The sequence below is a fragment of the Lonchura striata genome, chromosome 37 (genome assembly GCF_050655825.1).
Source record: "Lonchura striata isolate lonStrDom1 chromosome 37, ASM5065582v1, whole genome shotgun sequence".
NCBI lineage: Eukaryota > Metazoa > Chordata > Aves > Passeriformes > Estrildidae > Lonchura > Lonchura striata.
In genome coordinates, this window is record NC_140739.1 from 14,453,282 (window position 1) to 14,479,997 (window position 26,716).

Sequence of the window (26,716 nt, forward strand, 5' to 3'; positions counted from 1 at the left end):
GGGTTTTTGGGGCTTTTTAGGGGGGGGGTTGGGGGGGGTTTGGGTTTTTGTGGGGTTTTTAAGGGGGTGTTTGGGGTTTTTTGGGGTTTTTTAGGGGGGGTTTTGTGGTTTTTTTGGGTTTTTTTAAGGGGGGGTTTGGGGGTTTTTTGGGGTGCTTTTGGGGGTGTTTGGGGTTTTGAGGGGGGTTTGGGGTTTTTTTTGGGTTTTTTTAGGGGGGTTTTGGGGGTGTTTGGGGGTTTTTTGGGGTTTTGGGGGGGTTTGGGGTTTTTTGGGGGGGATTTTGGGGGTGTTTGGGGTTCTTTTAGGAGGGGTTTGGGGGGTTTGTGGGTTTTTTGGGTTTTTTAAGGGGGGGTTTGGGGGATTTGGGGGTTTTTTGGGTTTTTTTAGGGTTTTTTGGGGTTTTTTGGGTTTTTTAAGGGGAATTTTGGGCTTTTTTGGGTTTTTTTAGGGGGGTTTTGGGGGGGTTTGGGGGTTTTTTGGGTTTTTTTAGGGGGGTTTGGGGTTTTTTGGGTTTTTTTAGGGGTTTTTTGGGGGGGTTTGGGGGTTTTTTGGGGGGGTTTTGGGGTTTTTTGGGGTTTTTTGGGGTTTTTTAGGGGGGTTTTGGGGGTGGGTTTGGGGTTTTTTGGGAGTTTTTGGGGATTTTTTGGGGGGGGTTTTGGGGTTTTTTGGGGGTGTTTGGGTTTTTTTAGGGGGGTTTTGGGGGTGTTTGGGGGTTTTTTGGGTTTTTTGGGAGATTTTGGGGGGGTTTGGCGACTTGGGGGGTTTTTGGGGTTTTTTGGGGGGGGTTGGGGGGTTTTTTGGTTTTTTTGGGTTTTTTTGGGAGATGTTGGGGGAGCTTTTTGGGATTATTGGGGGGGTTTTTGGGGTTTTTTGGGGGGTTTGGGTTTTGGGGGGTTTTTGGGGGGGTTTTGGGCGGTTTTGGGGGGTTTTTTGGGGGGTTATTGAGGTTTTTTGGGGGGGGTTGGGGGTGTTTGTGGGTTTTTTTAGGAGATTTTGGGGGTAACGGGTTTTTGGGATATTTCGGGGTATTTTTGGGGTGATTTGGGGGTTTTTTGGGATATTTTGGGGTATTTTTGTGGTATTTTCGGGGTGTTTTCGGGGTGATTTTGGGGGTAACGGGTTTTTAGGATATTTCAGGGTATTTTCGGGGTGATTTTGGGGGTAACGGGGATTTTTGGGATATTTTGGAGTATTTTTGGGATATTTTGGGGTATTTTTTTGGTGTTTAGGGGTATTTTTGTGGTATTTTCGGGGTGTTTTCGGGGTGATTTTGGGTGTAACGGGTTTTTGGGATATTTCGGGGTGGTTTTGGGGTGATTTTGGGTGTAACGGGTTTTTGGGATATTTTGGGGTATTTTCGGGGTGATTTTGGGGTTTTTTGGGATATTTCGGGGTATTTTCGGGGTGATTTTGGGGGTAACGGGTTTTTGGGATATTTCGGGATGTTTTCGGGGTGATTTTGGGGGTAATGGGGATTTTTGCGATATTTTGGGGTATTTTCGGGGTGATTTTGGGGGTAACGGGTTTTTGGGATATTTCAGGGTGTTTTCGGGGTGATTTTGGGCTTTTTTGGGATATTTTGGGGTATTTTTGTGGTATTTTCGGGGTGGTTTTGGGGTGATTTTGGGGGTAACGGGTTTTTGGGATATTTTGTGGTATTTTCGGGGTGATTTTGGGGGTAACGGTCTTTTGGGATATTTCGGGGTATTTTTTGGGTGATTTTGGGGGTTTTTTGGGATATTTTGGGGTATTTTTGTGGTATTTTCGGGGTGGTTTTGGGGTGATTTTGGGGGTTTTTTGGGATATTTTGGGGTATTTTGTGGTATTTTTGTGGTATTTTCGGGGTGATTTTGGGGGTAACGGGGATTTTTGGGGCGCCCCTCTCCCCAGTGACGGCGCTGCTGTTCAAGATGGAGGAAGCCAACCTGGCCAGCCGGGCCAAGGCCCAGGAGCTGATCCAGGCCACCAACCAGGTGGGACACGGGGCACCCCGAAATTTGGGGGGGGACCCCGAAACTGGGAGGGTGGGGTGACCCCGAAATTGGGGGGGGGACCCCGAAATTTGGGGGGGGGACCCCGAAATTTGGGGGGGGGACCCCGAAATTTGGGGGGGACCCCGAAATTTGGGGGGGGAACCCCGAAATTTGGGGGGGGGACACCGAAATTTGGGGGGGGGACCCCGAAATTTGGGGGGGCACCCCGAAATTTGGGGGGAGACCCCGAAATTTGGGGGGGACCCCGAAATTTGGGGGGGGAACCCCGAAATTTGGGGGGGGGACCCCGAAATTTGGGGGGGGGACCCTGAAATTTGGGGGGCACCCCGAAATTTGGGGGGAGACCCCGAAATTTGGGGGGGGGACCCCGAAATATAGGGGGGCACCCCGAAATTTGGGGGGGGGACCCCGAAATTTGGGGGGGAACTCCGAAATTTGGGGGGAACCCCGAAATTTGGGGGGCGAACCCCGAAATTTGGGGGGAGACCCCAAAATTTGGGGGGGCACCCCGAAATTTGGGGGGGCACCCCGAAATTTGGGGTGGGGGACCCCGAAATTTGGGGGGGGGACCCCGAAATTTGGGGGGGGACCCCGAAATTTGGGGGGGCACCCCGAAATTTGGGGGGAGACCCCGAAATTTGGGGGGGAGACCCCAAAATTTGGGGGGAGACCCCAAAATTTGGGGGGGAGACCCCAAAATTTGGGGGGAGACCCCGAAATTTGGGGGGGGGACCCCGAAATTTGGGGGGGCACCCCGAAATTTGGGGGGGGGACCCCGAAATCTGGGGGGGGACCCCGAAATTTGGGGGGGACCCCGAAATTTGGGGGGGAACCCCGAAATTTGGGGGGGGACCCCGAAATTTGGGGGGGACCCCGAAATTTGGGGGGGCACCCCGAAATTTGGGGGGGCACCCCGAAATTTGGGGGGAGACCCCGAAATTTGGGGGGGACCCCGAAATTTGGGGGGGGGACCCTGAAATTTGGGGGGCACCCCGAAATTTGGGGGGAGACCCCGAAATTTGGGGGGGGACCCCGAAATATAGGGGGGCACCCCGAAATTTGGGGGGGGGACCCCGAAATTTGGGGGGGAACTCCGAAATTTGGGGGGAACCCCGAAATTTGGGGGGCGAACCCCGAAATTTGGGGGGAGACCCCAAAATTTGGGGGGGCACCCCGAAATTTGGGGGGGCACCCCGAAATTTGGGGTGGGGGACCCCGAAATTTGGGGGGGGGACCCCGAAATTTGGGGGGGGACCCCGAAATTTGGGGGGGCACCCCGAAATTTGGGGGGAGACCCCGAAATTTGGGGGGGAGACCCCAAAATTTGGGGGGAGACCCCAAAATTTGGGGGGGAGACCCCAAAATTTGGGGGGAGACCCCGAAATTTGGGGGGGGGGACCCCGAAATTTGGGGGGGCACCCCGAAATTTGGGGGGGGGACCCCGAAATCTGGGGGGGGACCCCGAAATTTGGGGGGGACCCCGAAATTTGGGGGGGAACCCCGAAATTTGGGGGGGGACCCCGAAATTTGGGGGGGACCCCGAAATTTGGGGGGGCACCCCGAAATTTGGGGGGGCACCCCGAAATTTGGGGGGAGACCCCGAAATTTGGGGGGGACCCCGAAATTTGGGGGGGGAACCCCGAAATTTGGGGGGGGGACACCGAAATTTGGGGGGGACCCCGAAATTTGGGGGGGGCACCCCAAAATTTGGGGGGGCACCCCGAAATTTGGGGGGGGAACCCCGAAATTTGGGGGGGGGACCCCGAAAATGACCTGGGATACCCCAAAATGGGGGTGGGGACCCCAAAAATTAATAGGGACACCCTAAAATGGGGGTGGGGACCCCAAAAATGGGTTGGGGGACCCCAAAAAGGAACAAGGGCAGCTCAAAATGAGGGTGGGGACCCCAAAAATGACCTGGGATGCCCCAAAATGGGGGTGGGGACCCCCAAAAATGACCAGGGATACCCCAAAATGGGGGTGGGGACATCCAAAAAGGACCAAGGACACCCCAAAATGAGGGTGGGGACCCCAAAAATGACCAGGGATACCCCAAAATGAGGGTGGGGACCCCCAAAATGGGGATGGGGACCCCCAGAAAATTAATAAGGACACCCCAAAATGAAGGTGGGGACCCCAAAAACGACCAGGGATCCCCCAAAATGGGGATGGGGACCCCCAAAAAGGACCAAGGATACCCCAAAATGGGGGTGAGGACCCCAAAATGAATAGGGACACCCCAAAATGGGGGTGGGGACATCCAAAATGGGGATGGGGACCCCAAAAAGCACCGAGGACCCCCCAAAATGGGGGTGGGGACCCCCAAAAATGACCAGGGATACCCCAGAATGAGGGTGGGGACATCCAAAATGGGGGTGGGGACCCCAAAAAGCACCGAGGACCCCCCAAAATGGGGGTGGGGACCCCCAAAAATGACCAGGGATACCCCAAAATGAGGGTGGGGACATCCAAAATGGGGGTGGGGACCCCGAAAACAGGTTGGGGGACCCCAAAAGAAAACAAAACAACCCATAATTTTTAAAATTTTTTTTTTTTTTTTAATTTTTTTTGGCAGATCCTGAGCCAGAGCAAGGCGGCCCCTCCCCCCCTGGGCCCCGCCCAGCCCCCCCCCGCCCCCCCGGGCCCCCCCCAGGGCCCCCCCCCGTACCTGCTGCCCCTCGGGGGGGGACCCCCCGCGCCCCCCACCCCCGCCCTGCCCGGCCCGGGGGGGGCGGCCGGAGCCCCCCTGTACGGGGGGGACAGGAGGGACGGCGAGGGCAGAGGGGACAGCGACAAGGTGCGGGGACAGCGGGGACAGTGGGGGGGATTTGGGGACATTTGGGAGATTGGGGGGATTTGGGGGGATTGGGGACATTGGGGGGATTTGGGGTATTGGGGACGTTGGGGAGATTTGGGAGATTGGGGACATTTTGGGACATTTGGGGACATTGGAGGGACGGCGAGGGCAGAGGGGACAGCGACAAGGTGCGGGGGCAACGGGGGGACATTGGGGACGTTGGGGGACATTGGGGACATTTGGGGGGTTGGGGACATTGGGGACATTGGGGGAATTTGGGACATTGGGGACATTTGGGAGATTGGGGGGATTTGGGGCGATTGGGGACACTGGGGGGATTTGGGAATTTGGGGACATTTGGGGGATTTGGGGACATTGGAGGGACGGCGAGGGCAGAGGGGACAGCGACAAGGTGCGGGGACAGTGTGGGGGACATTGGGGACGTTGGGGGACATTTGGGAGATTGGGGGGATTTGGGAATTTGGGGGGGTTGGGGACATTGGGGGGATTTGGGGGGTTAGGGGGATTCAGGGGATTGGGGACATTGGGGGGTTTGGGACATTGGGGACACTTGGGGGATTTGGGGATATTTGGGGTATTGGGGACATTGGGGACATTTGGGACATTGGGGACATTTGGGGGGTTGGGGACATTGGAGGGACGGTGAGGGCAGAGGGGACAGTGACAAGGTGTGGGGACAGCGGGGGGACACTGGGGACATTGAGGGGATTGGGGACATTGGGGACAGGAGGGGACATTGCGGAATTGGGGACATTTGGGAGGATTTGGGGACATTGGGGACGTTGGGGGGGTTGGGGACATTGGGAACATTTGGGGCGATTTGGGGATATTTGGATTATTGGGGACATTGGGGACTTTAGGGGACATTGGGGACATTGAGGGATTTGGGGACATTTGGGGGGATTTGGGGATATTTGGGGATATTTGGGGTATCGAGGCCATTGGGGACATTGAGGGGACATTGAGGGGACAGTGAGGGGATTTGGGACATTGGGGACACTGGGGGGGTTTGGGGACATTTGGGGGGGTTTGGGGACATTTGGGGGGATTTGGGGTATCGAGGGGAGTTGGGGACATCGGGGACAATGTGGAGATTTGGGGGATTTTGGGACATTTGGGGACATTTGGTGACCTCGTGGTGACCCCGTGCTCAGCCATGACCTCGCCGTGACCCTGGGTGACCCTCTGGGTGACCTTGTGGTGACCCCCGGGTGACCCCCATGACCTTGTGGGGACCCCGTGACCCCTGGGTGACCCCGTGACCCCTGGGTGACCCCGTGACCTAATGGTGACCCCATCGTAACCCTGGGTGACCTTGTGGTGACCCTGTGACCTCTGGGTGACCTCATGACCTCGTGGTGACCTCATGGTGACCCTTTGTGACCCCATGACCTTTGTGTGACCCCATGACGCCTTGGAGACCCCTCAGTGACCCCTTGGTGACCCCATGACCCCTCAGTGACCCCTTGACCCCTGGGTGACCTCAGCTAACTCCATGACTTCGTGCTGACCCCTGGGTGACCCTGTGACCCTGTGTGACCCTGTGACCCTTCAGTGACCCCATGACCCCCGTGTGACCCCTGGGTGACCCCATGACCTCTGTGTGACCCCGTGACCCCCATGTGACCCTGTGACTTAATGGTTACCCTGGGTGACCTTGTGGTGACCCCATGACCCCTTGGTGACCCCGTAACCCCTGGGTGACCCCGTGACCCCTGGGTGACCTCAGCTAACTCCATGACTTTGTGGTGACCCCTCGGTGACCCCTGTGTGACCTTGTGACCCCCGTGTGACCCCCGTAACCACCATGTGACCCCTCGGTGACCCCGTGACCCCTGGGTGACCCCGTGACTCCTGGGTGACCTCAGCTAACTCCATGACTTTGTGGTGACCCCTGGGTGACCCTGTGTGACCCCGTGACCCCTGTGTGACCCCATGACCCCTGTGTGATCCCTGTAACCTCCATGTGACCCCTCGGTGACCCCATGACCCTCCGTGACCCCCATGACCCCTGGGTGACCTCAGCTGACTCCATCACTTCGTGGTGACCCCGTGACCCCCGGGTGACCCCCGGGTGACCCCGTGACCCCCGTGTGACCCCTGGGTGACCCCCTGACCTCGTGGTGACCCCATGACCCGTGGGTGACCCTTGGGTGACCTCAGCTGACTCCATCACTTTGTGGTGACCCCGTGACCCCCGGGTGACCCCCGTGTGACCCCGTGACCCCCGTGTGACCCCGCAGTACCTGCAGAAGCTGCACACGCAGGAGCGCGCGGTGGAGGAGGTGAAGCTGGCGATCAAACCCTTCTACCAGCGCAAGGACATCAGCAAGGACGAGTACAAGGACATCCTGCGCAAGGCCGTGCACAAGGTGACCCCGAATTGGGGGGAAAAAGGGAAAATTTGGGGAAAAACGGTGAAAATTTGGTGAAAATCGGGCGAAAAATGGGGAAAAACGGGCGAAAAATGGGGAAAAAACGGGCGAAAAATGAGGAATCTGCCAGAGCAAGGAGATCAGCAAGGACGAGTACAAGGACATCCTGCGCAAGGCCGTGCACAAGGTCTGACCAAATTGGGGGGAAAAAGGGAAAATTTGGGGAAAAACGGTGAAAATTTGGTGAAAATCGGGCAAAAAATGGGGAAAAATGGGCGAAAAATGGGGAAAAAACGAGCGAAAAATGAGGAATCTGCCAGAGCAAGGAGATCAGCAAGGACGAACACAAGGTGACACAAAACTGGGGGAAAAAGGTAAAAATAGAGAAAATTTGGGAAAAATGGTGAAAATTTGGGGAAAAACGGTGAAAATTTGGTGAAAATCGGGCAAAAAATGGGGAAAAACGGGCAAAAAATGGGGAAAAAATGAGCGAAAAGTGAGGAATCTGCCAGAGCAAGGAGATCAGCAAGGACGAGTACAAGGTACCCAAAAATGGGGTGAAAAATTGGAAAAACAGGAAAAACTGGGAAAAATAGAGAAAATGTTGTGAAAAATGGTGAAAATTTGGTGAAAATCAGGAAAAAAATGGAGAAAACATGGAGAAAATTGGGGGGAAAATGGGAGAAAATGAGGAATCTGCCAGAGCAAGGAGATCAGCAAGGAGGAGTACAAGGTGACTCAAAACTGGGGGAAAAAGGTAAAAATAGAGAAAATTTGGGAAAAATGGTGAAAATTTGGGGAAAAACGGTGAAAATTTGGTGAAAATCGAGCAAAAAATGGGGAAAAACGGGCAAAAAATGAGGAATCTGCCAGAACAAGGAGATCAGCAGGGAGGAGCAAAAGGTGACACAAAATTGGGGGAAAAAGGGAAAAATAGAGAAAATTTGGGGAAAATGGTGAAAATTTGGGAAAAATGGTGAAAATTTGGGGAAAATCGAGCAAAAAATGGAGAAAAACGGGCAAAAAATGGGGAAAAAATGGAGAAAATTGGAGGAAAATAAGGAATCTGGCAATGTAAGGAGATCAGCAAGGAGGAGTACAAGGTACTCAAAAATGGGTTGAAAAATTGGAAAAATAGAGAAAATTTGGGGAAAACGGTGAAAATTTGGTGAAAATCGGGCAAAAAATGGGGAAAAATGGGCAAAAAGTGGGGGAAAAATGGAGAAAATTGAGAAAAATTGGCAAAAATTGGGGGGAAATAGAGAAAATTTGGAGGGAAATGGTCAAAAATGGGAAAAAAAAAACCCTTAAAAACCCCCCAAAACCCCCCCCAAAAAATCCCCAAAATTTCCCCAAATCCCCAAATTTCCCCAAAATCCTCCAAAAAACCCCTTAAAACTCAAAATCCCAAAAAAAACCCTTAAAACCCCCCCAAAAACCCCTTCAAAACCCCCTAAACCCCCCTAAACCCCCCCTGAAAAAATCGCAAAAAACCCCAAAATTCCCCAAATCCCCAAAACCCCCCAAATTTCCCAAATCCCCAAATGTCCCCAAAATCCTCCAAAAAAGCCCCTTAAAAACTCAAATAAAATCCCCCCAAAACCCCCTCAAAACCCCCCAAACCCCCCCATAAAAACCCCCAAAAAATCCCCAAAAACCCCAAAACCCCCAAAATTTCCCCAAATCCCCAAATTTCCCCAAAACCCTCCATAAAACCCCTTAAAAACTCGAATAAAATCCCCAAAAAACCCTTAAAAACCCCCAAAACCCCCCAAACCCCCCCCAAAAAAACCCCCAAAAAATCCCAAAAAACCCCAAAACTCCCCAAATTTCCCCAAAATCCTCAAAAAAAACCCTTAAAAACTCAAATAAAATCCCCCAAAAAACCCCCAAAACCCCCTTAAAACCCCTAAACCCCCCCAAAAAAATCCCCAAAAATCCCCAAAAATCCCAAAACTCCCCAAATCCCCCCAAATCCCCCAATTCCCCCAAATCCTCAAAAAAAAACCCCTTAAAAACTCAAATAAAATCCCAAAAAAACCCCTTAAAACTCCCCAAAACCCCCCCAAAAACATCCCCAAAAAATCCCAAAATATCCCAAAAAACCCCCAAAAACCCAAAACTCCCCAAATTTCCCCAAATCCCCCCAAATTTCCAAAATTTCCCCAAAACCCTCCATAAAACCCCTTAAAAACTCAAATAAAATCCCCAAAAACCCCTTAAAAACCCCTTAAAACCCCCCCAAAACCCCCCAAACCCCCCCCAAAAAAACCCCCAAAAAATCCCAAAAAATCCCAAAAAACCCAAATCCCCCAAATCCCCCCAAAACCCCCCAAATCCCCAAATGTCCCCCAAAATCCTCCAAAAAAACCCCTTAAAAACTCAAATAAAATCCCGAAAAAAACCCTTAAAAACCCCCCAAACCCCCCCCAAAAAATCCCCAAAATTCCCCAAATCCCCAAATTCCCCCAAATTGCCCCAAATTTCCCCAAAATCCTCCCAAAACCCCCTTAAAAATCAAATAAAATCCCCAAAAAACCCCTTAAAAACCCCCCAAAACCCCCTAAACCCCCCCCAAAAAAATCCCAAAAAACCTCAAATTCCCCCAAATTTCCCCAAATCCCCCAAATTCCCCCAAATTTCCCCAAAATCCTCCATAAAACCCCTTAAAAACTCAAATAAAATCCCCAAAAACCCCTTAAAAACCCCCCAAAAAAATCCCAAAAATCCCCAAAAAACCCCAAATTCCCCCAAATTCCCCCAAATTCCCCAAAACCCTCCCAAAACCCCCTTAAAAAACTCAAATAAAATCCCCAAAAACCCCTTAAAACCCCCCCAAAACCCCCCAAAACCCCCTAAACACCCCCCAAAAAAACCCCCAAAAAACCCTCAAAAACCCCAAATCCCCCCAAATTTCCCCAAATCCCCAAATGTCCCCAAAATCCTCCATAAAACCCCTTAAAAACTCAAATAAAATCCAAAAAAAACCCCTTAAAAACCCCCAAAACCCCCCCAAAAAAAACCCCAAAAACCCCCAAAAACCCCAAAACCCCCCAAATTTCCCCAAATCCCCAAATGTCCCCAAAATCCTCCAAAAAACCCCCTTAAAAACTCAAATAAAATCCCCAAAAACCCCTTAAAAACCCCCCCAAAACCCCCTAAACCCCCCCCAAAAAAATCCCAAAAAACCCCAAATCCCCCCAAATCCGCCAAATTCCCCCAAATCCCCCCAAATCCCCCAAAACCCTTCCAAAAACCCCTTAAAAACTCAAATAAAATCCCCTAAAAACCCCTTAAAAACCCTTAAAACCCCCCCAAAACCCCCCAAACCCCCCCCAAAAAATCCCCAAAAAATCCGAAAAAATCCCCAAATAACCCCAAATTCCCCCAAATTTCCCCAAATCCCCCCAAATTTCCCCCAGATCTGCCACAGCCGCAGCGGCGAGATCAACCCGGTGAAGGTGACGCGCCTGGTGGGCGCCTACGTGCAGCGCTACAAATACTTCCGGCGCCGCCGCCGCCGCCCCGCCCCCCCCGAGGACCCCCCGGACCCCCCGGGACCCCCCAAATCCCCGGGGGGCCCCGCCCCGCCCCCCCTGCCCCTCCCCCCGCTGTAAATAACCCCAAAAACCCGGCGGGAAACGCCCGAAAAACGACGAAACCGCCCCAAAATGTGCCCCCGGCTCCCCCCGGGGAGGGAATGGTTCGGTCCGGCGGTGGAGGGGGGGGGATGGGGGGGCTGGGGGATTTTGGGGGATTTGGGGGATTTTGGAGGATTTTGGGGGGTTTTGGAGGATTTTGGGGGATTTTGGAGGATTTTGGGGGGATTTTGGATAATTTAGGTGGATTTTGGGGGATTTTGGGAGGATTTTGGAGGATTTTGGGGGATTTTGGGGGATTTTGGAGGATTTTGGGGGATTTTGGAGGATTTTGGGGGGATTTGGGAAGAATTTGGGGGATTTGGGAGAATTTGGGTGGATTTATGAGGATTTCGGTGGATTTTGGGTGAATTTGGGAGGATTTGGGTGGATTTTGGAAAAATTTGGAGGATTTGGGTGGATTTTAGAGGATTTGGGTGGATTTTGAGGGTTTTGGGGGATTTGGGGGGATTTTGGGGGATTTTGGAAGATTTGGGTGCATTTTGGATAATTTAGGTGGATTTGGGTGGATTTTGGAAAATTTTGGAGGATTTGGGTGGATTTTAGAGGATTTGGGTGGATTTTGGGTGGATTTTGGGTGAATTTGGGAGGATTTAGGGAATTTTGGATAATTTAGGTGGATTTGGGTGGATTTTGGGTGGATTTTGGAAAAATTTGGAGGATTTGGGTGGATTTTGAAGATTTTGGAGGGTTTTGGAGTATTTTGAAGGATTTTGGAGGATTTGGGTGGATTTGGGTGCATTTTGGGGGATTTTGGTAGATTTGGGTGGATTTTGGGTGGATTTGGGTGGATTTGGATGGATTTTGGGTGAATTTGGGAGGATTTAGGGAATTTTGGATAATTTAGGTGGATTTGGGTGGATTTTGGGTGGATTTTGGAAAAATTTGGAGGATTTGGGTGGATTTTAGAGGATTTGGGTGGATTTTGAAGATTTTGGAGGGTTTTGGAGTATTTTGAAGGATTTTGGAGGATTTGGGTGGATTTTGGGAGGATTTGGAGGATTTGGGTGCATTTGGGTGGATTTTGGAGGATTTGGGGGGATTTGGGGGGATTTTGGGGGATTTTGGGTGCATTTTGGGGGATTTTGGGGGATTTGAGAAGAATTTGGTGGATTTTGGAAGATTTGGGTGGATTTTGGGTGAATTTGGGAGGATTTGGGTGCATTTTGGATAATTTAGGTAGATTTTGGAGGATTTGGGGGGATTTGGGGGATTTGGGAGAATTTGGGTGGATTTATGAGGATTTTCGGGGATTTTGGGTGGATTTTGGTGGATTTTGGAGGATTGTGTAGGATTAGGGTGGATTTTGGAGGATTTTGGAGGATTTGGGTGGATTTTGGGTGGATTTGGGTGGATTTTGGGAGGATTTGGAGGATTTTGGAGGATTTTGTTGCCCCCCCGAGGGAAGTTCCCCCCGCCCGATGCCGGAGTTGGAGATAAAAACGGAGTTTGGGCACCTGGAGATGGTCTGGGGGTTTTTTTTTTGGGGAAAAATCCCGAAAAATTGGGGTGGGAAGTGAAAATTTGGGAGGAAATGGCAAAAATTGGGGTGGGAATCCTAAAATTGGGGGAAAAACCAAAAAATTGGGGTGGGGAGGGAAAAAAATTGGGGTGGAAATTGAAAATTTAGGTGGAAATCCCCAAAAATTGGGGACATCCCCAAATTGGGAGGGAAATTCCAAAATTTGGGAAAAAACTCCAAAAATTGGGAAAAAAACCCTAAAATTGGGGTGGAGATCCTTGAAATTGGGAAAAAAATCCCAAAAATTCAGTGGAAATCCCCAAATTTGGGGCAAGAAATGGAAATTTTGGGTAGAAATACCAAAATTGGGAGGAAATCCTAAAAAATTGGGGGAAAAAACCCCAAAATTGGGGTGGGAATCCCAAAAATTGAATGGAAGTCCCAAAATTTGGGTGGGAAATGGCAAAAAATTGGGGTGGAAATCCTAAAATTGGGGAAAAAACCCAAAAAATTGGGGTGGGAATCCCAAAATTTAGGAAAAAGGCTAAAAAATTGGGGTGGGAATGAAAAATTTGGGAAAAAAACCCAAAATTTTGGTGGGAAAAAATAAAATTGGGAGGAAATCCCGAAAAATGTGGGGTGGAAATGTCCAAAAACTGGGGGGAAAATCCAAAAAAAATTGGGGAAAAAAAAAACCAAAAATTGGTGTGCAAATCCCAAAATTTGGGGTGGGAAACCCCAAAAATTGGGGTAGAAAATGACAAAATCGGGGGGAAATCCCAAAAATTGGGAAAAAATCCCAAAAAATTGGGGTGGGAATCCCAAAAATCGAGGCAGAAATTGAAAATTTGGGTGGAAATCCCAAAAATTTGGGGAGGAAATCCCAAAAATTGGGAAAAAATCTCCAAAAATTGTGTAAAAAAAAACCCAAAAATTGGGGAAAAAAAACCCAAAAATTGGGAAAAAACCCCAAAAATTTGGGGAAAAATCCCAAAAATTGGGAAAAATCCCAAAAATTGGGAAAAAACCCAAAAATTCGTTGGAGATCCCTAAAATCGAGGCAGAAATTGAAAATTTGGGAGAAAAATCCCAAAAATTTGGGGTGAAAATCCCCCCAAAATTGGGAAAAAATCCCAAAAAATTGGGGAAAAAAAAAACCAAACCCAAAATTGGGGAAGAAATCCTAAAAACTGGGGAAAAAAATCCCAAAAATTTGGTTAAAAAAACCCCAAAAATTTGAGAAAAACATCCCAAAAATTGGGTGGAGATCCCAAAAATCGAGGCAGAAATGGAAAATCTGGGTGGAAATCCCAAAATTTGGGTGGAAATCCCCAAAAATTGGGGAAAAAAACCCCAAAAATCTGTGAGGGGCGGGGCTGGAAGGTTCCATTGGGATTGGGGGGGGAGAGGGGCCGGACGGTTCCATTGGCGGGGGGGGCTGAGGGGGCGTGGCTTGAGTGAGGGGGCGTGGCCTCAATTGCCATTGACTTAATATGGAGGGGGCGTGGCCTGTGTGAATGGGCGTGGCCTGTGTGAATGGGCGTGGTCTGCGTGAGGGGGCGTGGCCTCAATTGCCATTGACTCTATATGGAGGGGGCGTGGTCTGCCCGAGGGGCGTGGCCTCAGCCCCATTGACTTCAATTAGGGGCGTGGCCTTGAGGGGGCGTGGCCTGTGGTGGGCGTGGCCGGCGTGGGCGTGGCCAATGGGGTTTAAGCGCGGGCGCGGGGGGGGCGGGGCCAGTCGGGACCCCCCGAGCGCCGCCGCCATGCCCGAGGCCAAGGCCGGTAATTAACGCGCCTAATTAGCGAGGGGCTTAATTAGCGCCGCCCCCAAGGGCCCTGGGAGGGGTTAATGATTTATTTTAATCGTTTCATTAATTTGGTTTTGTTGATTGCGGTGATTTCATTGGGGTTTTGCGTTGGTTTCTTTAATTAATTGATGGTGGTAATTAATTAGCCGGGGGAATTAATTGGCCCGGCGGTAGTTTAATTATTTTTAATTAATTGAATGTATTCAATTTATTCAATTTTTCAATTTTTTAATTAACTAATGGGGAGAATTAGCTATTTATCAACCATTAATTTCCCCTAAATTATCCACTAATTACCCATTAATTATGTATTAATTACCTGTAAATTACACGTCAAATATCCATAAATTACCACCAATTACTTATCAATCATCTGTTAATTACTCATTAATTACACGTTAATTATACATTAATTACCCCTAATTACTCATTAATTACTCATTAAGTACCCATAAAGCATGGATTAATTATACATTAATTACCCGTTAATTGCCCATTAATAACTAATTAGTTGCTCATTATTTATATATTAATTACCCTTTATTAACTCATTAATTACCCGTTAATTGCCTATTTATTACTCATTAATTACCAATTAATAACTCATTAATTACCCCGTTCATTACCCATTAATTGCCCCATAATCACCATTAATTACCCATTAATTACCCATTATTAACTAATTAATAGTTCCTTAATTACTCATTAATTACCACTAAATTACTCGTTTATTACTCATTAATCAATCATTAATTACCACTATTAACTCATTAATTACCCCTTAATTCCTCATTAATTACTCATTAATCACCATTAATTAATGAGAAGCTGAATTAATCGGGAGGAGACTTAATGAAAACATTCAATTAAATCCTTAATTAACTGAGCTAATTAATGCCCGGGAAGGCGGGGACCAATTTTGGAGTAAAAAATGCAAATTTTGGGGTGGAAAATGCAAATTTTGGGAGAAAAATGCAAATTCTGGGGTGAAAATGCAAATTTAGGGGTAAATATTCAAATTTTGGGGTGAAAAATGCAAATTTTGGAGGGAAAATTTTGAATTTTTGGGGGTGAAAAAAGCGAATTTTGGGGAGGAAGTTTGGGTGAAAAAAGGGAATTTTTGGGGCGATTTTTGGGACAAAAATGTGAATTTTTGGGGGTAAAAATTTGAAATTTTTTGGGGAAAAAATGTGAATTTTTGGGGTATAAAAAGCAAATTTTTGGGGTGTAAAAAGCGAATTTTGGGGTGTAAAAATGCAAATTTTAGGGGAGTAAAATACAATTTTTGGGGTGATTTTTGGGGTGTGAAAAGCAAATTTTGGGGTGATTTTTGAGATATAAAAATGCGATTTTTTGGGGTAGTTTTTGGGTACAAAAAGCGAATTTTGGGGGAGTAAAAAGCGACTTTTTGGGTCGATTTTTGAAATATAAAAATGCGATTTTCTTGGGGTGTAAAATTTGAATGTTGGGGTTTTTTTGGGGTGTAAAATTTGAATTTTTGGGGTTTTTTGGGGTGATTTTGGGGCGTAAAATTTGAATTTTGGGTTTTTTGGGGTGTAAAATTTGATTTTTGGGGTTTTTTGGGGTGATTTTGGGGTGTAAAATTTGACTTTTGGGGTTTTTGGGGTGTAAAATTTGAATTTGGAGTTTTTTGGGGTGTAAAATTTGAATTTTGGGTTTTTTGGGGGTGTAAAATTTGAATTTGGAGTTTTTTGGGGTGTAAAATTCGAATTTTGGGGGTTTTTTTCCCACCGTTGCTGACTCAGCGCTTTGGGGGGGGGGGGGGGCGACATTTTTGGGGGGTGACAAATTTTGGGGGGGGGAGGGGACAAATTTGGGGGGATTTGGGACAATTTTGGGGGGTGACAAATTTGGGGGGATTTGGGACAAATTTTGGGAATTCGTGACAATTTTGGGGGGCGAAAATTTTTGGGAAGGGACAAATTTGGGGTTTTGTGACATTTTTGGGGGTGACAATTTTTGGGGAAGGGACAAAATTTGGGGGGTTTGAGACAAATTTTGGGAATTCTTGACATTTTTGGGGGTTGACAAATTTGGGAGGTGACAAATTTTGGGGGGGGAGGGGACAGTTATTTTGGGGGGTGACATTTTAGGAGGCGACAATTTTTGGGGGGGGGGTTGTGACATTTTGGGGGGGGGTGTGACATTTTGGGGGGATTCCAAAAATTTTGGGGAGGTTCCAAAATTTGAATTCCAAAAATTTGGGTAAATTTATTTTTTTTGGTGAGGTCTCGCCAATTTTTTGGGGGGATTTTGACAATTTTTGGGGGGATTTTGACAATTTTTTGGGGCGTTCATGACACTTTTGGGAAGTTCCAAAAATTTTGGGGGGTTCTCCAAAAAATTTTTCGGGGGGGAGGGGGGTTTCCAAAATTCGTGTCCCAAAAATTTGGGGGGATTGTGACAATTTTTTGGGGAGGGTTCCAAAATTAATTTGGGAGGGAATCTGATAATTTTAATTGGGGGGGTTCCAAAAATTTTGGGGGAGATTCCAAATTTTGGGTTCCAAAAATTTGTCAAATTTTCCTTTTTTTGGGGGGGGATTTTGACAATTTTTGGGGGGTTTTTGCCCCAATTTTTTGGGGGGTTTTGCTTCAATTTTTGGGGGGTTTTGCCCCAATTTTTTGGGGAGTTTTGTCCCAATTTTTGGGGGATCTCTCCAATTTTTTGGGGGGGTTTTGTCCCAATTTTTGGGGGGGTTTTGTCCCAATTTTTTGGGGGGTTTTACCCCAATTTTTTGGGGGGTTTTGCTTCAATTTTTGGGGAGTTTTGCCCCAATTTTTTGGGGGGTTTTGCCCCAATTTTTTGGGGGATCTCTCCAATTTTTTGGGGGGGTTTTGCCCCAATTTTTTTGAGGGATTTGCCCCAATTTTTGAGGGGGTTTTGCTCCAATTTTTGGGGGATTTTGCCCCAATTTTTTGGGGGGTTTTGCTCCAATTTTTGAGGGATTTTGCCCCAATTTTTTGGAGGGATTTGTCCCAATTTTTTGGGGGGGTTTTGCCCCAATTTTTTGGGGGTTCTCTCCAATTTTTTGGGGGGTTTCGCGCCGATTTTTGGGGCTCCCCGCCCTTAAAAAACCCCAAATTTTCCTTCCCCCCCTCCCCCACCCCCCGATTTTATTTTTAAATTTTATTTTTGGCCGCGGGGGGGGGGAGGGGGGAGGGGCCCCCCCAAAATGTCACCCGAGCCCGGAGGTGACACCGGAGCCGCCGCTATTTTTGGGGGGGTCACGGAGCGAACCCCAAATTTGGCAGGGCCAAAATCCGCCCCTCCCCCACCCAAAAAATCCCCCAAAAAAATCCGCCCCTCCCCCCCACAAAAAAAAAAAAAATCCCAAAAAATCCCCCCAAAATCCCAAAAAATCCCCCCAAAAGCCCAAAAAATCCCCCCTAAATCCGCCCCTCCCCCACACAAAAAAAAATCCCAAAAAATCCCCCGAAAATCCCAAAAAATCCCCCCAAAAGCCAAAAAAATCCCCCAAAAAATCCGCCCCTCCCCCACCAAAAAATCTCAAAAAAATCCCAAAAAATCCCCCCAAAATCCAAAAAATCCCCCCAAAAGCCAAAAAAATCCCCCAAAAAATCCGCCCCTCCCCCACCAAAAAATCTCAAAAAAATCCCAAAAAATCCCCCCAAAATCCCAAAAAATCCCCCCTAAATCCGCTCATCCCCCACCAAAAAATCCCCAAAAAACCCCGCCCCTCCCCCACCAAAAAAATCCCAAAAAATCCCAAAAAATCCCCCCAAAAATCTGCCCCTCCCCCACCAAAAAATCCCAAAAAATCCCAAAAAATCCCCCCAAAATCCCAAAAAATCCCCCCAAAATCCGCCCATCCCCCACCAAAAAATCCGCCCCTCCCCCACCCCCCCAAATCCCCAAAAAAATCCGCCCCTCCCCCACCAAAAAAAATCCCAAAAAATCCACCCAAAATCCCAAAAAATCCCCCCAAAAATCCGCCCCTCCCCCACAAAAAAAATCCCAAAAAATCCGAAAAAATCCCCCCAAAAATCCCAAAAAATCCCCCAAAAAATCCGCCCCTCCCCCACACACACAAAAAAAAAATCCCAAAAAATCCCCCCAAAAGCCCAAAAAATCCCCCCAAAAGCCCAAAAAATCCCCCCAAAATCCGCCCCTCCCCCACCAAAAAATCCCCAAAAAACCCCGCCCCTCCCCCACCAAAAAAATCCCAAAAAATCCCAAAAAATCGCCCCAAAATCCCAAAAAATCCCCCCAAAAATCCGCCCCTCCCCCACACACAAAAAAATCCCAAAAAATCCCCCCAAAATCCGCCCATCCCCCACCAAAAAATCCCAAAAAATCCGCCCCTCCCCCACCCCCCAAATCCCAAAAAAATTCCGCCCCTCCCCCACCAAAAAAATCCCAAAAAATCCCCAAAAATCCCCCCAAAATCCGCCCCTCCCCCACCAAAAAATCCAAAAAAATCCCCCCAAAAATCCGCCCCTCCCCCACCAAAAAATCCCCAAAAATCCGCCCCTCCCCCACCCCCCAAATCCCAAAAAAATTCCGCCCCTCCCCCACCAAAAAAATCCCAAAAAATCCCAAAAAATCCCCCCAAAATCCCAAAAAATCCCCCCAAAATCCGCCCCTCCCCCACCCCAAAATCCCCCCAAAATTCCCCCCAAAATCCCCCAAATCCGCCCCCCCCCCCCCCCAAAAAATTTAATTTGAATTTTTTTTTATTTTTTAAAGTTTTTTGATTGTGGGAAAAATGTTTTGTCTTTAATTTTCTTTGTTTCATTTCATTTTTTGTTTTAATTTTTTTTTAGATTTTTAAAATTTTAGTTCTTCATTTTTTTTAATTTTAAGTTTTCGTTTTTTATTTTAATTTTTCCATTTTTTAAATTTAGGTTTTCATTTTTTAGTTTTAGTTTTTAATTTATTCTATTTTAATTTTTCATTTTTTAATTCTAAGCTTTCATTTTTGAAACTTTTAATTTTTCAATTTAGTTTTTCCTTTTTTAATTTTAAATTTCTTTTTTAAATTTTTACTTCTTTGTTTTATTTATTTTCACTTTTCATTTTCCTTCTTCTAATTTCTTTTTTATTTTAATTGTTATTTTTTTCTTTTAATTTTTCTTTTTTTTATTTTAAATTTTCATATTTTAATTTTAATTTTAATTTTTTTTTTACATTTTCAGTTTTATTTTAATTGTTATGTTTTTCTTTTAATTTTTCATTTTTTATTTTAAATGTTCATTTTTTAATCTTAATTTTTCATTTTTTATTTTAATTTTAAATATTTTTTTTAATTTTCAGTTTTATTTTATTTTTTCACTTTTTATTTTAAATGTTCGTTTTTTAATCTTAATTTTTCATTTTTTATTTTAACTTTAAATATTTTTTTTTTTTAAATTTCCCGTTTTAGTTTAATTTTTCATTCTTTTCTTTTAATTTTTCATTTTTTTTCAATTTTGATTTTAATTTTATTGATTTTAATTTTTATTTCTTTTGAATTTTATTTAATTTTCTTTTTTAATTTCTTTGGTTTTATTTTGATTTTTTTCCCCTCCCCGGCAGCTGCCAAAAAAGAGGCGAAAAAGGAGAAAAAAGAGAAAAAAGAGGAGAAAAAAGAGGAGAAAAATGAGGAGAAAAAAGGCGAAATTGGGCAAAAGGCGGCGGGGGAGGGGCCCGAGGAGCCCCCGAAAGGTGGGGGAGGGGAGCGGGAATTTCGGAATTTTTTGGGGATTTTTTGGGGAAATTTGGGAAATTTTTGGGAATTTTTGGGGGGATTTGGGAATTTTTGGGGATTTTTGGGGAGGATTTGGGGAATTTTTGGGGATTTTTTTGGGAAATTTGGGAATTTTTGGGGATTTTTTGAGGAAATTTGGGAATTTTGGGGGAAATTTGGGAATTTTTGGGGAATTTTTGGGGATTTTTTGGGGGGATTTGGGAATTTTTGGGGATTTTTTTGGGGAAATTTGGGAATTTTTGGGGAATTTTTGAGGATTTTTGGGGAGGATTTGGGGAATTTTTGGGGATTTTTTGGGAAAATTTGGGAATTTTTGAGGATTTTTGAGGATTTTTGGGGGGAATTTGGGAGTTTTTGGGGAATTTTTGGGGGAAATTTGGGAGTTTTTGGGGAATTTTTGGGGAAATTTGGGAATTTTTGGGGAATTTTTGGGGGGAATTTGGGAGTTTTTGGGGAATTTTTGGGGAAAATTTGGGAGTTTTTGGGGAATTTTTGGGGATTTTTGGGGGGATTTGGGAATTTTTGGGGATTTTTTTGGGGAAATTTGGGAGTTTTTGGGGAATTTTTGGGGATTTTTGGGGGGATTTGGGGGGATTTGGGAATTTTTGGGGATTTTTTTTGGGGAAATTTGGGAATTTTGGGGAATTTTTGGGAATTTTTGGGGGAAATTTGGGAGTTTTTGGGGAATTTTTGGGGATTTTTGGGGGGAATTTGGGAGTTTTTGGGGAATTTTTGGGGAAATTTGGGAATTTTTGGGGAATTTTTGGGGATTTTGGGGGGGATTTTTTGGGGAAATTTGGGAATTTTGGGGGATTTTTTTGGGGAAATTTGGGAGTTTTTGAGGGGATTTGGTGGATTTTTTGGGGGGGTTTTGGGAATTTTTGGGGGAATTTGGGAATTTTTGGGGATTTTTTTGGGGAAATTTGGGAATTTTTTGGGAATTTTTGGGGGAATTTGGGAATTTTTGGGGATTTTTTTGGGGGGAGTTTTGAGAAATTTTGGGGGATTTTTGGGGGGATTTTGGGGAATTTTGGAGGATTTGGGGAATTTTCTGGGGGGAATTTGGGAATTTTGGGGGATTTGGGAGGATTTTCGGGGGCGATTTTGGGGGAATTTTGAGGAATTTTGGGGATTTTTGGGGCAAATTTGGGGGGATTTGGGGAATTTTGGGGGGAATTTTGGAGGGAATTTGGGAATTTTTTGGGATTTTTTTGGGGGATTTGGGGGGATTTTGGGATGATTTTGGGATGATTTTGGGATGATTTTTGGGTGATTTTGGGAGATTCTGGGATGATTTTGGGGTGATTTTGGGATGATTTTGGGATGATTCTGGGATGATTTTGGGGTGATTTTGGGAGGATTTGGGGATGATTTTGGGATGATTTTTGGGTGATTCTGGGATGATTTTGGGATGATTCTGGGATGATTTTTGGGTGATTTTGGGGTGATTTTTGGGATGATTTTTGGGGTGATTCTGGGATGATTTTGGGATGATTTTGGGAGGATTTGGGGATGATTTTGGGATGATTTTTGGGTGATTTTGGGATGATTTTTGGGGTGATTTTGGGATGATTTTTGGATGATTTTGGGATGATTTTGGGATGATTTTGGGGCGATTTTGGGGTTATTTTGGGATGATTTTTGGGATTATTTTGGGATGATTTTTGGGATGATTTTTGGGGTGATTTTGGGGCGCCTTTCCTCATTTTTGGGGTCCCTCCCTCACTCCCCCTCCCCCCATTCCCTTCCAGAGCCCAAGGATGATTTGGGTGAGTTTTGGGGTTTTTTCCCCCCAAATTTTTGGTGCCCTCCCCCCTCCCCCCTCCCCAAAATTTGGGGGTCTCGGCCCCCCTGACCCCCCCGCCCCCCCAGAGGAGCTGAACCCCCCCGGACCCCCCGACCCGGACGGGCTGTTCCTGAGCCAGCCCCAAAACGTGCTGGTGGAGAGCGGTGAGCAGGGATTGGGATTGGGAATTTTGGGAATTTTGGGAATTTTGGGGGATTTGGGGGGATTTGGGAGATTTGGGGGGTTTGAGGGGATTTTGGGGGGGATTTGGGGAATTTGGGGGGTTTGCGCGGATTTTGGGAGGATTTTGGGAATTTGGGGGGATTTGGGGAATTTTGGGGGGATTTTGGGGGATTTTTGGGGGGTTTTGGAGGGGATTTGGGGGGGATTGGGGGGATTTTGGGGGGGATTTGGGAATTTTGTGAATTTGGGGGATTTTGGGGGGATTTGGGAATTTGGGAACTTGGGAATTGGGGAATTTTGGGGGGATTTGGGGAATTTGGGGGGATTTGGGGGGGTTTGGGGGGGGTTTGGGGGGTTTGGGAATTGGGGAATTTGGGGGATTTGGGGGATTTGGGGGGATTTGGGGGATTTTGGGAGAATTTTGGGGGATTTTTGGGGGAATTTGGGGGGATTTGGGTGATTTGAGGGGGGTTTGGGGGGGATTTTGGGGGGAGATTTGGGGGGATTTGGGGGGATTTTGGGGGTTTGGGGTTATTTGGGGGGATTTGGGGGGGATTTGGGGAAATTTGGGGGATTTGGGGAAATTTGGGGGGGATTTTGGGGGGGTTTGGGGGGGTTTGGGGGGATTTGAGGGATTTGGGGGGATTTTGGGGGATTTTGGGGGATTTTGGGGGGATTTGGGGGATTTGGGAATTTGGGGGGATTTTGGGGGGTTTGGGAATTGGGGAATTTGGGGGGATTTGGGGGATTTGGGGGGGATTTGGGGGGATTTTGGGGGGATTTTGGGGGAATTTGGGGGGATTTGGGGGATTTGGGGGATTTGGGAGGATTTTGGGGGATTTGGGGGGGATTTGGGAGAATTTTGGGGGGATTTTGGGGGGATTTGGGGGGTTTGGGGGATTTTGGGGGATTTTGCAGGGGAATTTGGGGAGATTTGGGGAATTTTGGGGGGATTTGGGGGATTTGGGATATTTTGGGGTTATTTGGGGGGGATTTGGGGGGATTTTGGGGGGATTTTGGGGGGATTTGAGAGAATTTTGGGGGATTTCGGGGGGATTTTGGGGGATTTGGGTGATTTGAGGGGGATTTTGGGCGGTTTTGGGGGGATTTGGGAGAATTTTGGGAGAATTTTGGGGGATTTGGGTGGATTTGAGGGATTTGGGGGATTTTGTGGGGAATTTGGGGGAATTTTGGCGAAATCTGGGAAAATTTGGGGGGATTTTGGGGGAGATTTATCCTGAGGTGGTTTGGGTAGATTTGAGGGAATTTTGGGGAATTTGGGGGTGAATTTCGTGGGGATTTTCGGGAAATTTTTCTTTTCTTTTTTCATATTTTTTTTTCCCGATTTCATTTTCTCGGGGCGCTATTTCTGCCGCGTTTTTTTCCCTTTTTTTCCCGTTTTTTTTTCCCTGTTTCCATCTTTTTTCCCCCAATTTCATTTTTTTAAATTTTTTTTGGATTTTTTTTGATTTTTTTGGGGTTTTTTCCCCCAAACCAGGCGGGGACGTTCTGGTGGTGGCGCGAGTGGACGGCGCCAAACTGGGAACCAAACCCGCCGTCAAATGGTTCAAGGGCAAATGGCTGGAGCTGGGCAGCAAGAGCGGAGCCCGCTTCCAGTTCCGGGACACCTGCGACAAGGACAGCCAGGTGGGACTGGTTTGTACTGGTTTATACTGGTTTATACTGGGAATAGACTGGGTTATACTGGGAATGGACTGGGTTATACTGGGATGGACTGGGATGGACTGGGAGCACTGGGAATGAGCTGGGCAGCAAGAGCGGAGCCCGCTTCCAGTTCCGGGACACCTGCGACAAGGACAGCCAGGTGGGACTGGTTTATACTGGTTTGTACTGGTTTGTACTGGTTTGTACTGGTTTGTACTGGTTTATACTGGGAATGGACTGGTTTGGACTGGTTTGGACTGGGAATGAGCTGGAAGGGTCTGGGAGGGACTGGGGGGGGGAACTCACCTGTCCATTCTCACCTGTCCAATCTCACCTGTCCGTTCTCACCTGTCCATTCTCACCTGTCCATTCTCACCTGTCTCACCTGTCCCACCTGTCCCAGGTGTTCTCACCTGTCTCACCTGTCCCATCTCACCTGTCCAATCTCACCTGTCCCAGGTGTTCTCACCTGTCCCAGGTGTTCTCACCTGTCCATTCTCACCTGTCTCACCTGTGCCAGGTGTTCACCTTCGAGCTGTCCCATCTCACCTGTGCCAGGTGTTCACCTGTCTCACCTGTCCCATCTCACCTGTCCCAGGTGTTCTCACCTGTCCATTCTCACCTGTTCGTTCTCACCTGTCCCAGGTGTTCTCACCTGTCTCACCTGTCCATTCTCACCTGTCTCACCTGTCTCACCTGTCCCGTCTCACCTGTGCCAGGTGTTCACCTTCGAGCTGCCCATTCTCACCTGTCCATTCTCACCTGTCTCACCTGTCCCAGGTGTTCTCACCTGTCTCACCTGTCCCGTCTCACCTGTGCCAGGTGTTCACCTTCGAGCTGCCCATTCTCACCTGTCCATTCTCACCTGTCCATTCTCACCTGTCCATTCTCACCTGTCCCAGGTGTTCTCACCTGTCCATTCTCACCTGTCTCACCTGTCCATTCTCACCTGTCTCACCTGTGCCAGGTGTTCTCACCTGTCCATTCTCACCTGTCTCACCTGTCCCAGGTGTTCTCACCTGTCCATTCTCACCTGTCTCACCTGTGCCAGGTGTTCACCTTCGAGCTCGCCATCTCCAAGGTGGTTCCGGGGGACCGGGGCGATTATCGCTGCGAGGTCACGGCCAAGGACAAGAAGGACAGCTGCTCCTTCAACATCGACGTCGAGGGTGGGAGCCCCAAAATCGCCCAAAATCACCCCAAAATTACCCCAAAATCACCCCAAAATTATCCAAAAAATATCCCAAAAATATCCCAAAAATATCCATTAAAATGTCCCAAAATTAACCGAAAATAACCCCAAAAACCTCCCGGGCACCCGCTGCTCCTTCAACATCGACGTCGAGGGTGGGAGCCCCAAAATCGCCCAAAATCACCCCAAAATTATCCAAAAAATATCAAAAAAATATCCCAAAAATATCCATTAAAATGTCCCAAAATTAACCAAAAATAACCCCAAAAACCTCCCGGGCACCCGCTGCTCCTTCAACATCGACGTCGAGGGTGGGAGCCCCAAAATCGCCCAAAATCACCCCAAAAATATCCCAAAATCACCCCAAAAATATCCCAAAAATATCCCAAAATCAGCAAAAAATTCACCTCAAAATTATCCCAAAATTAACGCAAAAATATCCCAAAATCAGCAAAAAATTCACCTCAAAATTATCCCAAAATTATCCCAAAAATATCCCAAAATCAGCAAAAAATTCACCTCAAAATTATCCCAAAATTAACGCAAAAATATCCCAAAATCAGCAAAAAAAAAAAACCACCCCAAAAACACCCGAAAATTAACCCAAAATTAACCATAAAAATATCCCCAAAATATCCCAATATTAACCCAAAGTGATCCCAAATTAACCCCAAAAATATCTAAAAATTATCCCAAAATCAACCCCAAAATCATCCCAAAAATATCCCAAAATTAAGCCAAAATTAACCCCAAAAATGTCCCAAAATCACCCCAAAACCGCCTTAAAAACTCCCAAAAAAACCCAAAACTCCCTGAAAACAACCCTGGGGACATTTGGGGACATTTGGGGACATTTTGGGAACATTTGGGAAATTTGGGGATATTTGGGACATTTGGGGACATTTTGGGGGGATTTGGGGACATTTTGGGAAATTTTGGGGACATTTTGGGACATTTTCGGAAATTTTGGGGACATTTTGGGACATTTTGGGGACATTTTGGGAGGATTTGGGGACATTTTTGGGACATTTTGGGACATTTTGGGGACATATGGGAACATTTGGGAAATTTGGGGATATTTGGGACATTTGGGGACATTTTGGGACATTTTGGGACATTTTGGGACATTTGGGGACATTTTGGGACATTTTGGGACATTTTGGGACATTTTGGGGACATTGGGGGGATTTGGGGACATTTTTAGGACATTTTGAGGACATTTGGGGATATTTGGGACATTTGGGAACATTTTGGGGGGATTTGGGGACATTTTTGGGACATTTTGGGGACATTTTGGGACATTTTGGGGACATTTGGGAACATTTGGGAAATTTGGGGATATTTGGGACATTTTGGGGACATTTTGGGGGGATTTGGGGACATTTTGGGGCATTTGGGGGATTTGGGGACATTTTGGGGACATTTTGAGGACATTTTGGGGACATTTTGGGACATTTTTGGGACGCCCTCCCCAGCCGGCCGCCCCTCGGGCTCGGAGAACGTCCTGCAGGCCTTCAAGAGGACGTGAGTGGAGACCCCCAAAAAACCCCAAAATCCCACCCGGGGCACCCCAAAAACCCCAAAATCTTACATGGGACACCCAAAAACCCCAAAATCTCACCTGGGACACCCCAAAAAACCCAAAATCCCACCCGGGACCCCCCAAAAAACCCCAAAATCCCACCCGGGACACCCCAAAAAACCCAAAATCTCACCCGGGACACCCCAAAAACCCAAAATCCCACCCAGGACCCCAAAATTTCACCTGGGACCACAAAAACTCCAAAATCCCACCCAGGACATCCCAAAAACCCCAAAATCTCGCCTGGGACACCCAAAAAACCCCAAAATCCCACCCAGGACCCCAAAATTTCACCTGGGACCCCCCAAAAAACCCAAAATCTCACCTGGGACACCCCAAAAAATCCAAAATCTCACCTGGGACACCCCAAAAACCCCCAAATCCCACCCGGGAAACCCCAAAAAACCCTAAAATCCCACCCGGGACCCCAAAATCCCACCCGGGACTCCCCAAAAACC

At 47.2% G+C, this 26,716-nt stretch overlaps 2 protein-coding genes and 1 long non-coding RNA gene across 5 annotated transcripts in view; all 3 read left to right on the forward strand.

The window, feature by feature from the left end:
* SCAF1 (SR-related CTD associated factor 1) overlaps positions 1–10,920 on the forward strand; it is a 28,325-nt gene extending 17,405 nt beyond the window's left edge. For all 3 annotated transcript variants that reach the window (XM_085565772.1, XM_085565771.1, XM_085565770.1), the window contains 4 exons: positions 1,891–1,973; positions 4,570–4,791; positions 7,056–7,184; positions 10,610–10,920. In XM_085565772.1, the coding sequence (XP_085421898.1) occupies positions 1,891–1,973; positions 4,570–4,791; positions 7,056–7,184; positions 10,610–10,804 (629 nt within the window). In that variant the 3' untranslated portion in view covers positions 10,805–10,920. The remainder of the gene's footprint in view (positions 1–1,890; positions 1,974–4,569; positions 4,792–7,055; positions 7,185–10,609) is intronic.
* A 127-nt stretch (positions 10,921–11,047) lies between these two features.
* Positions 11,048–12,308, forward strand: LOC146763972 (uncharacterized). The gene is made up of 2 exons (XR_014951006.1): positions 11,048–11,275; positions 11,527–12,308. It is a non-coding gene; the product is annotated as an uncharacterized LOC146763972 (long non-coding RNA).
* A 1,700-nt stretch (positions 12,309–14,008) lies between these two features.
* Positions 14,009–26,716, forward strand: part of MYBPC2 (myosin binding protein C2) — a 59,372-nt gene continuing 46,664 nt past the window's right edge. The window contains exons 1-7 of the mRNA XM_085565857.1: positions 14,009–14,093; positions 19,679–19,807; positions 21,602–21,619; positions 21,723–21,800; positions 23,318–23,466; positions 24,536–24,653; positions 26,152–26,200. Coding sequence (XP_085421983.1) covers positions 14,012–14,093; positions 19,679–19,807; positions 21,602–21,619; positions 21,723–21,800; positions 23,318–23,466; positions 24,536–24,653; positions 26,152–26,200 — 623 coding nt within the window. The 5' untranslated portion in view covers positions 14,009–14,011. The remainder of the gene's footprint in view (positions 14,094–19,678; positions 19,808–21,601; positions 21,620–21,722; positions 21,801–23,317; positions 23,467–24,535; positions 24,654–26,151; positions 26,201–26,716) is intronic.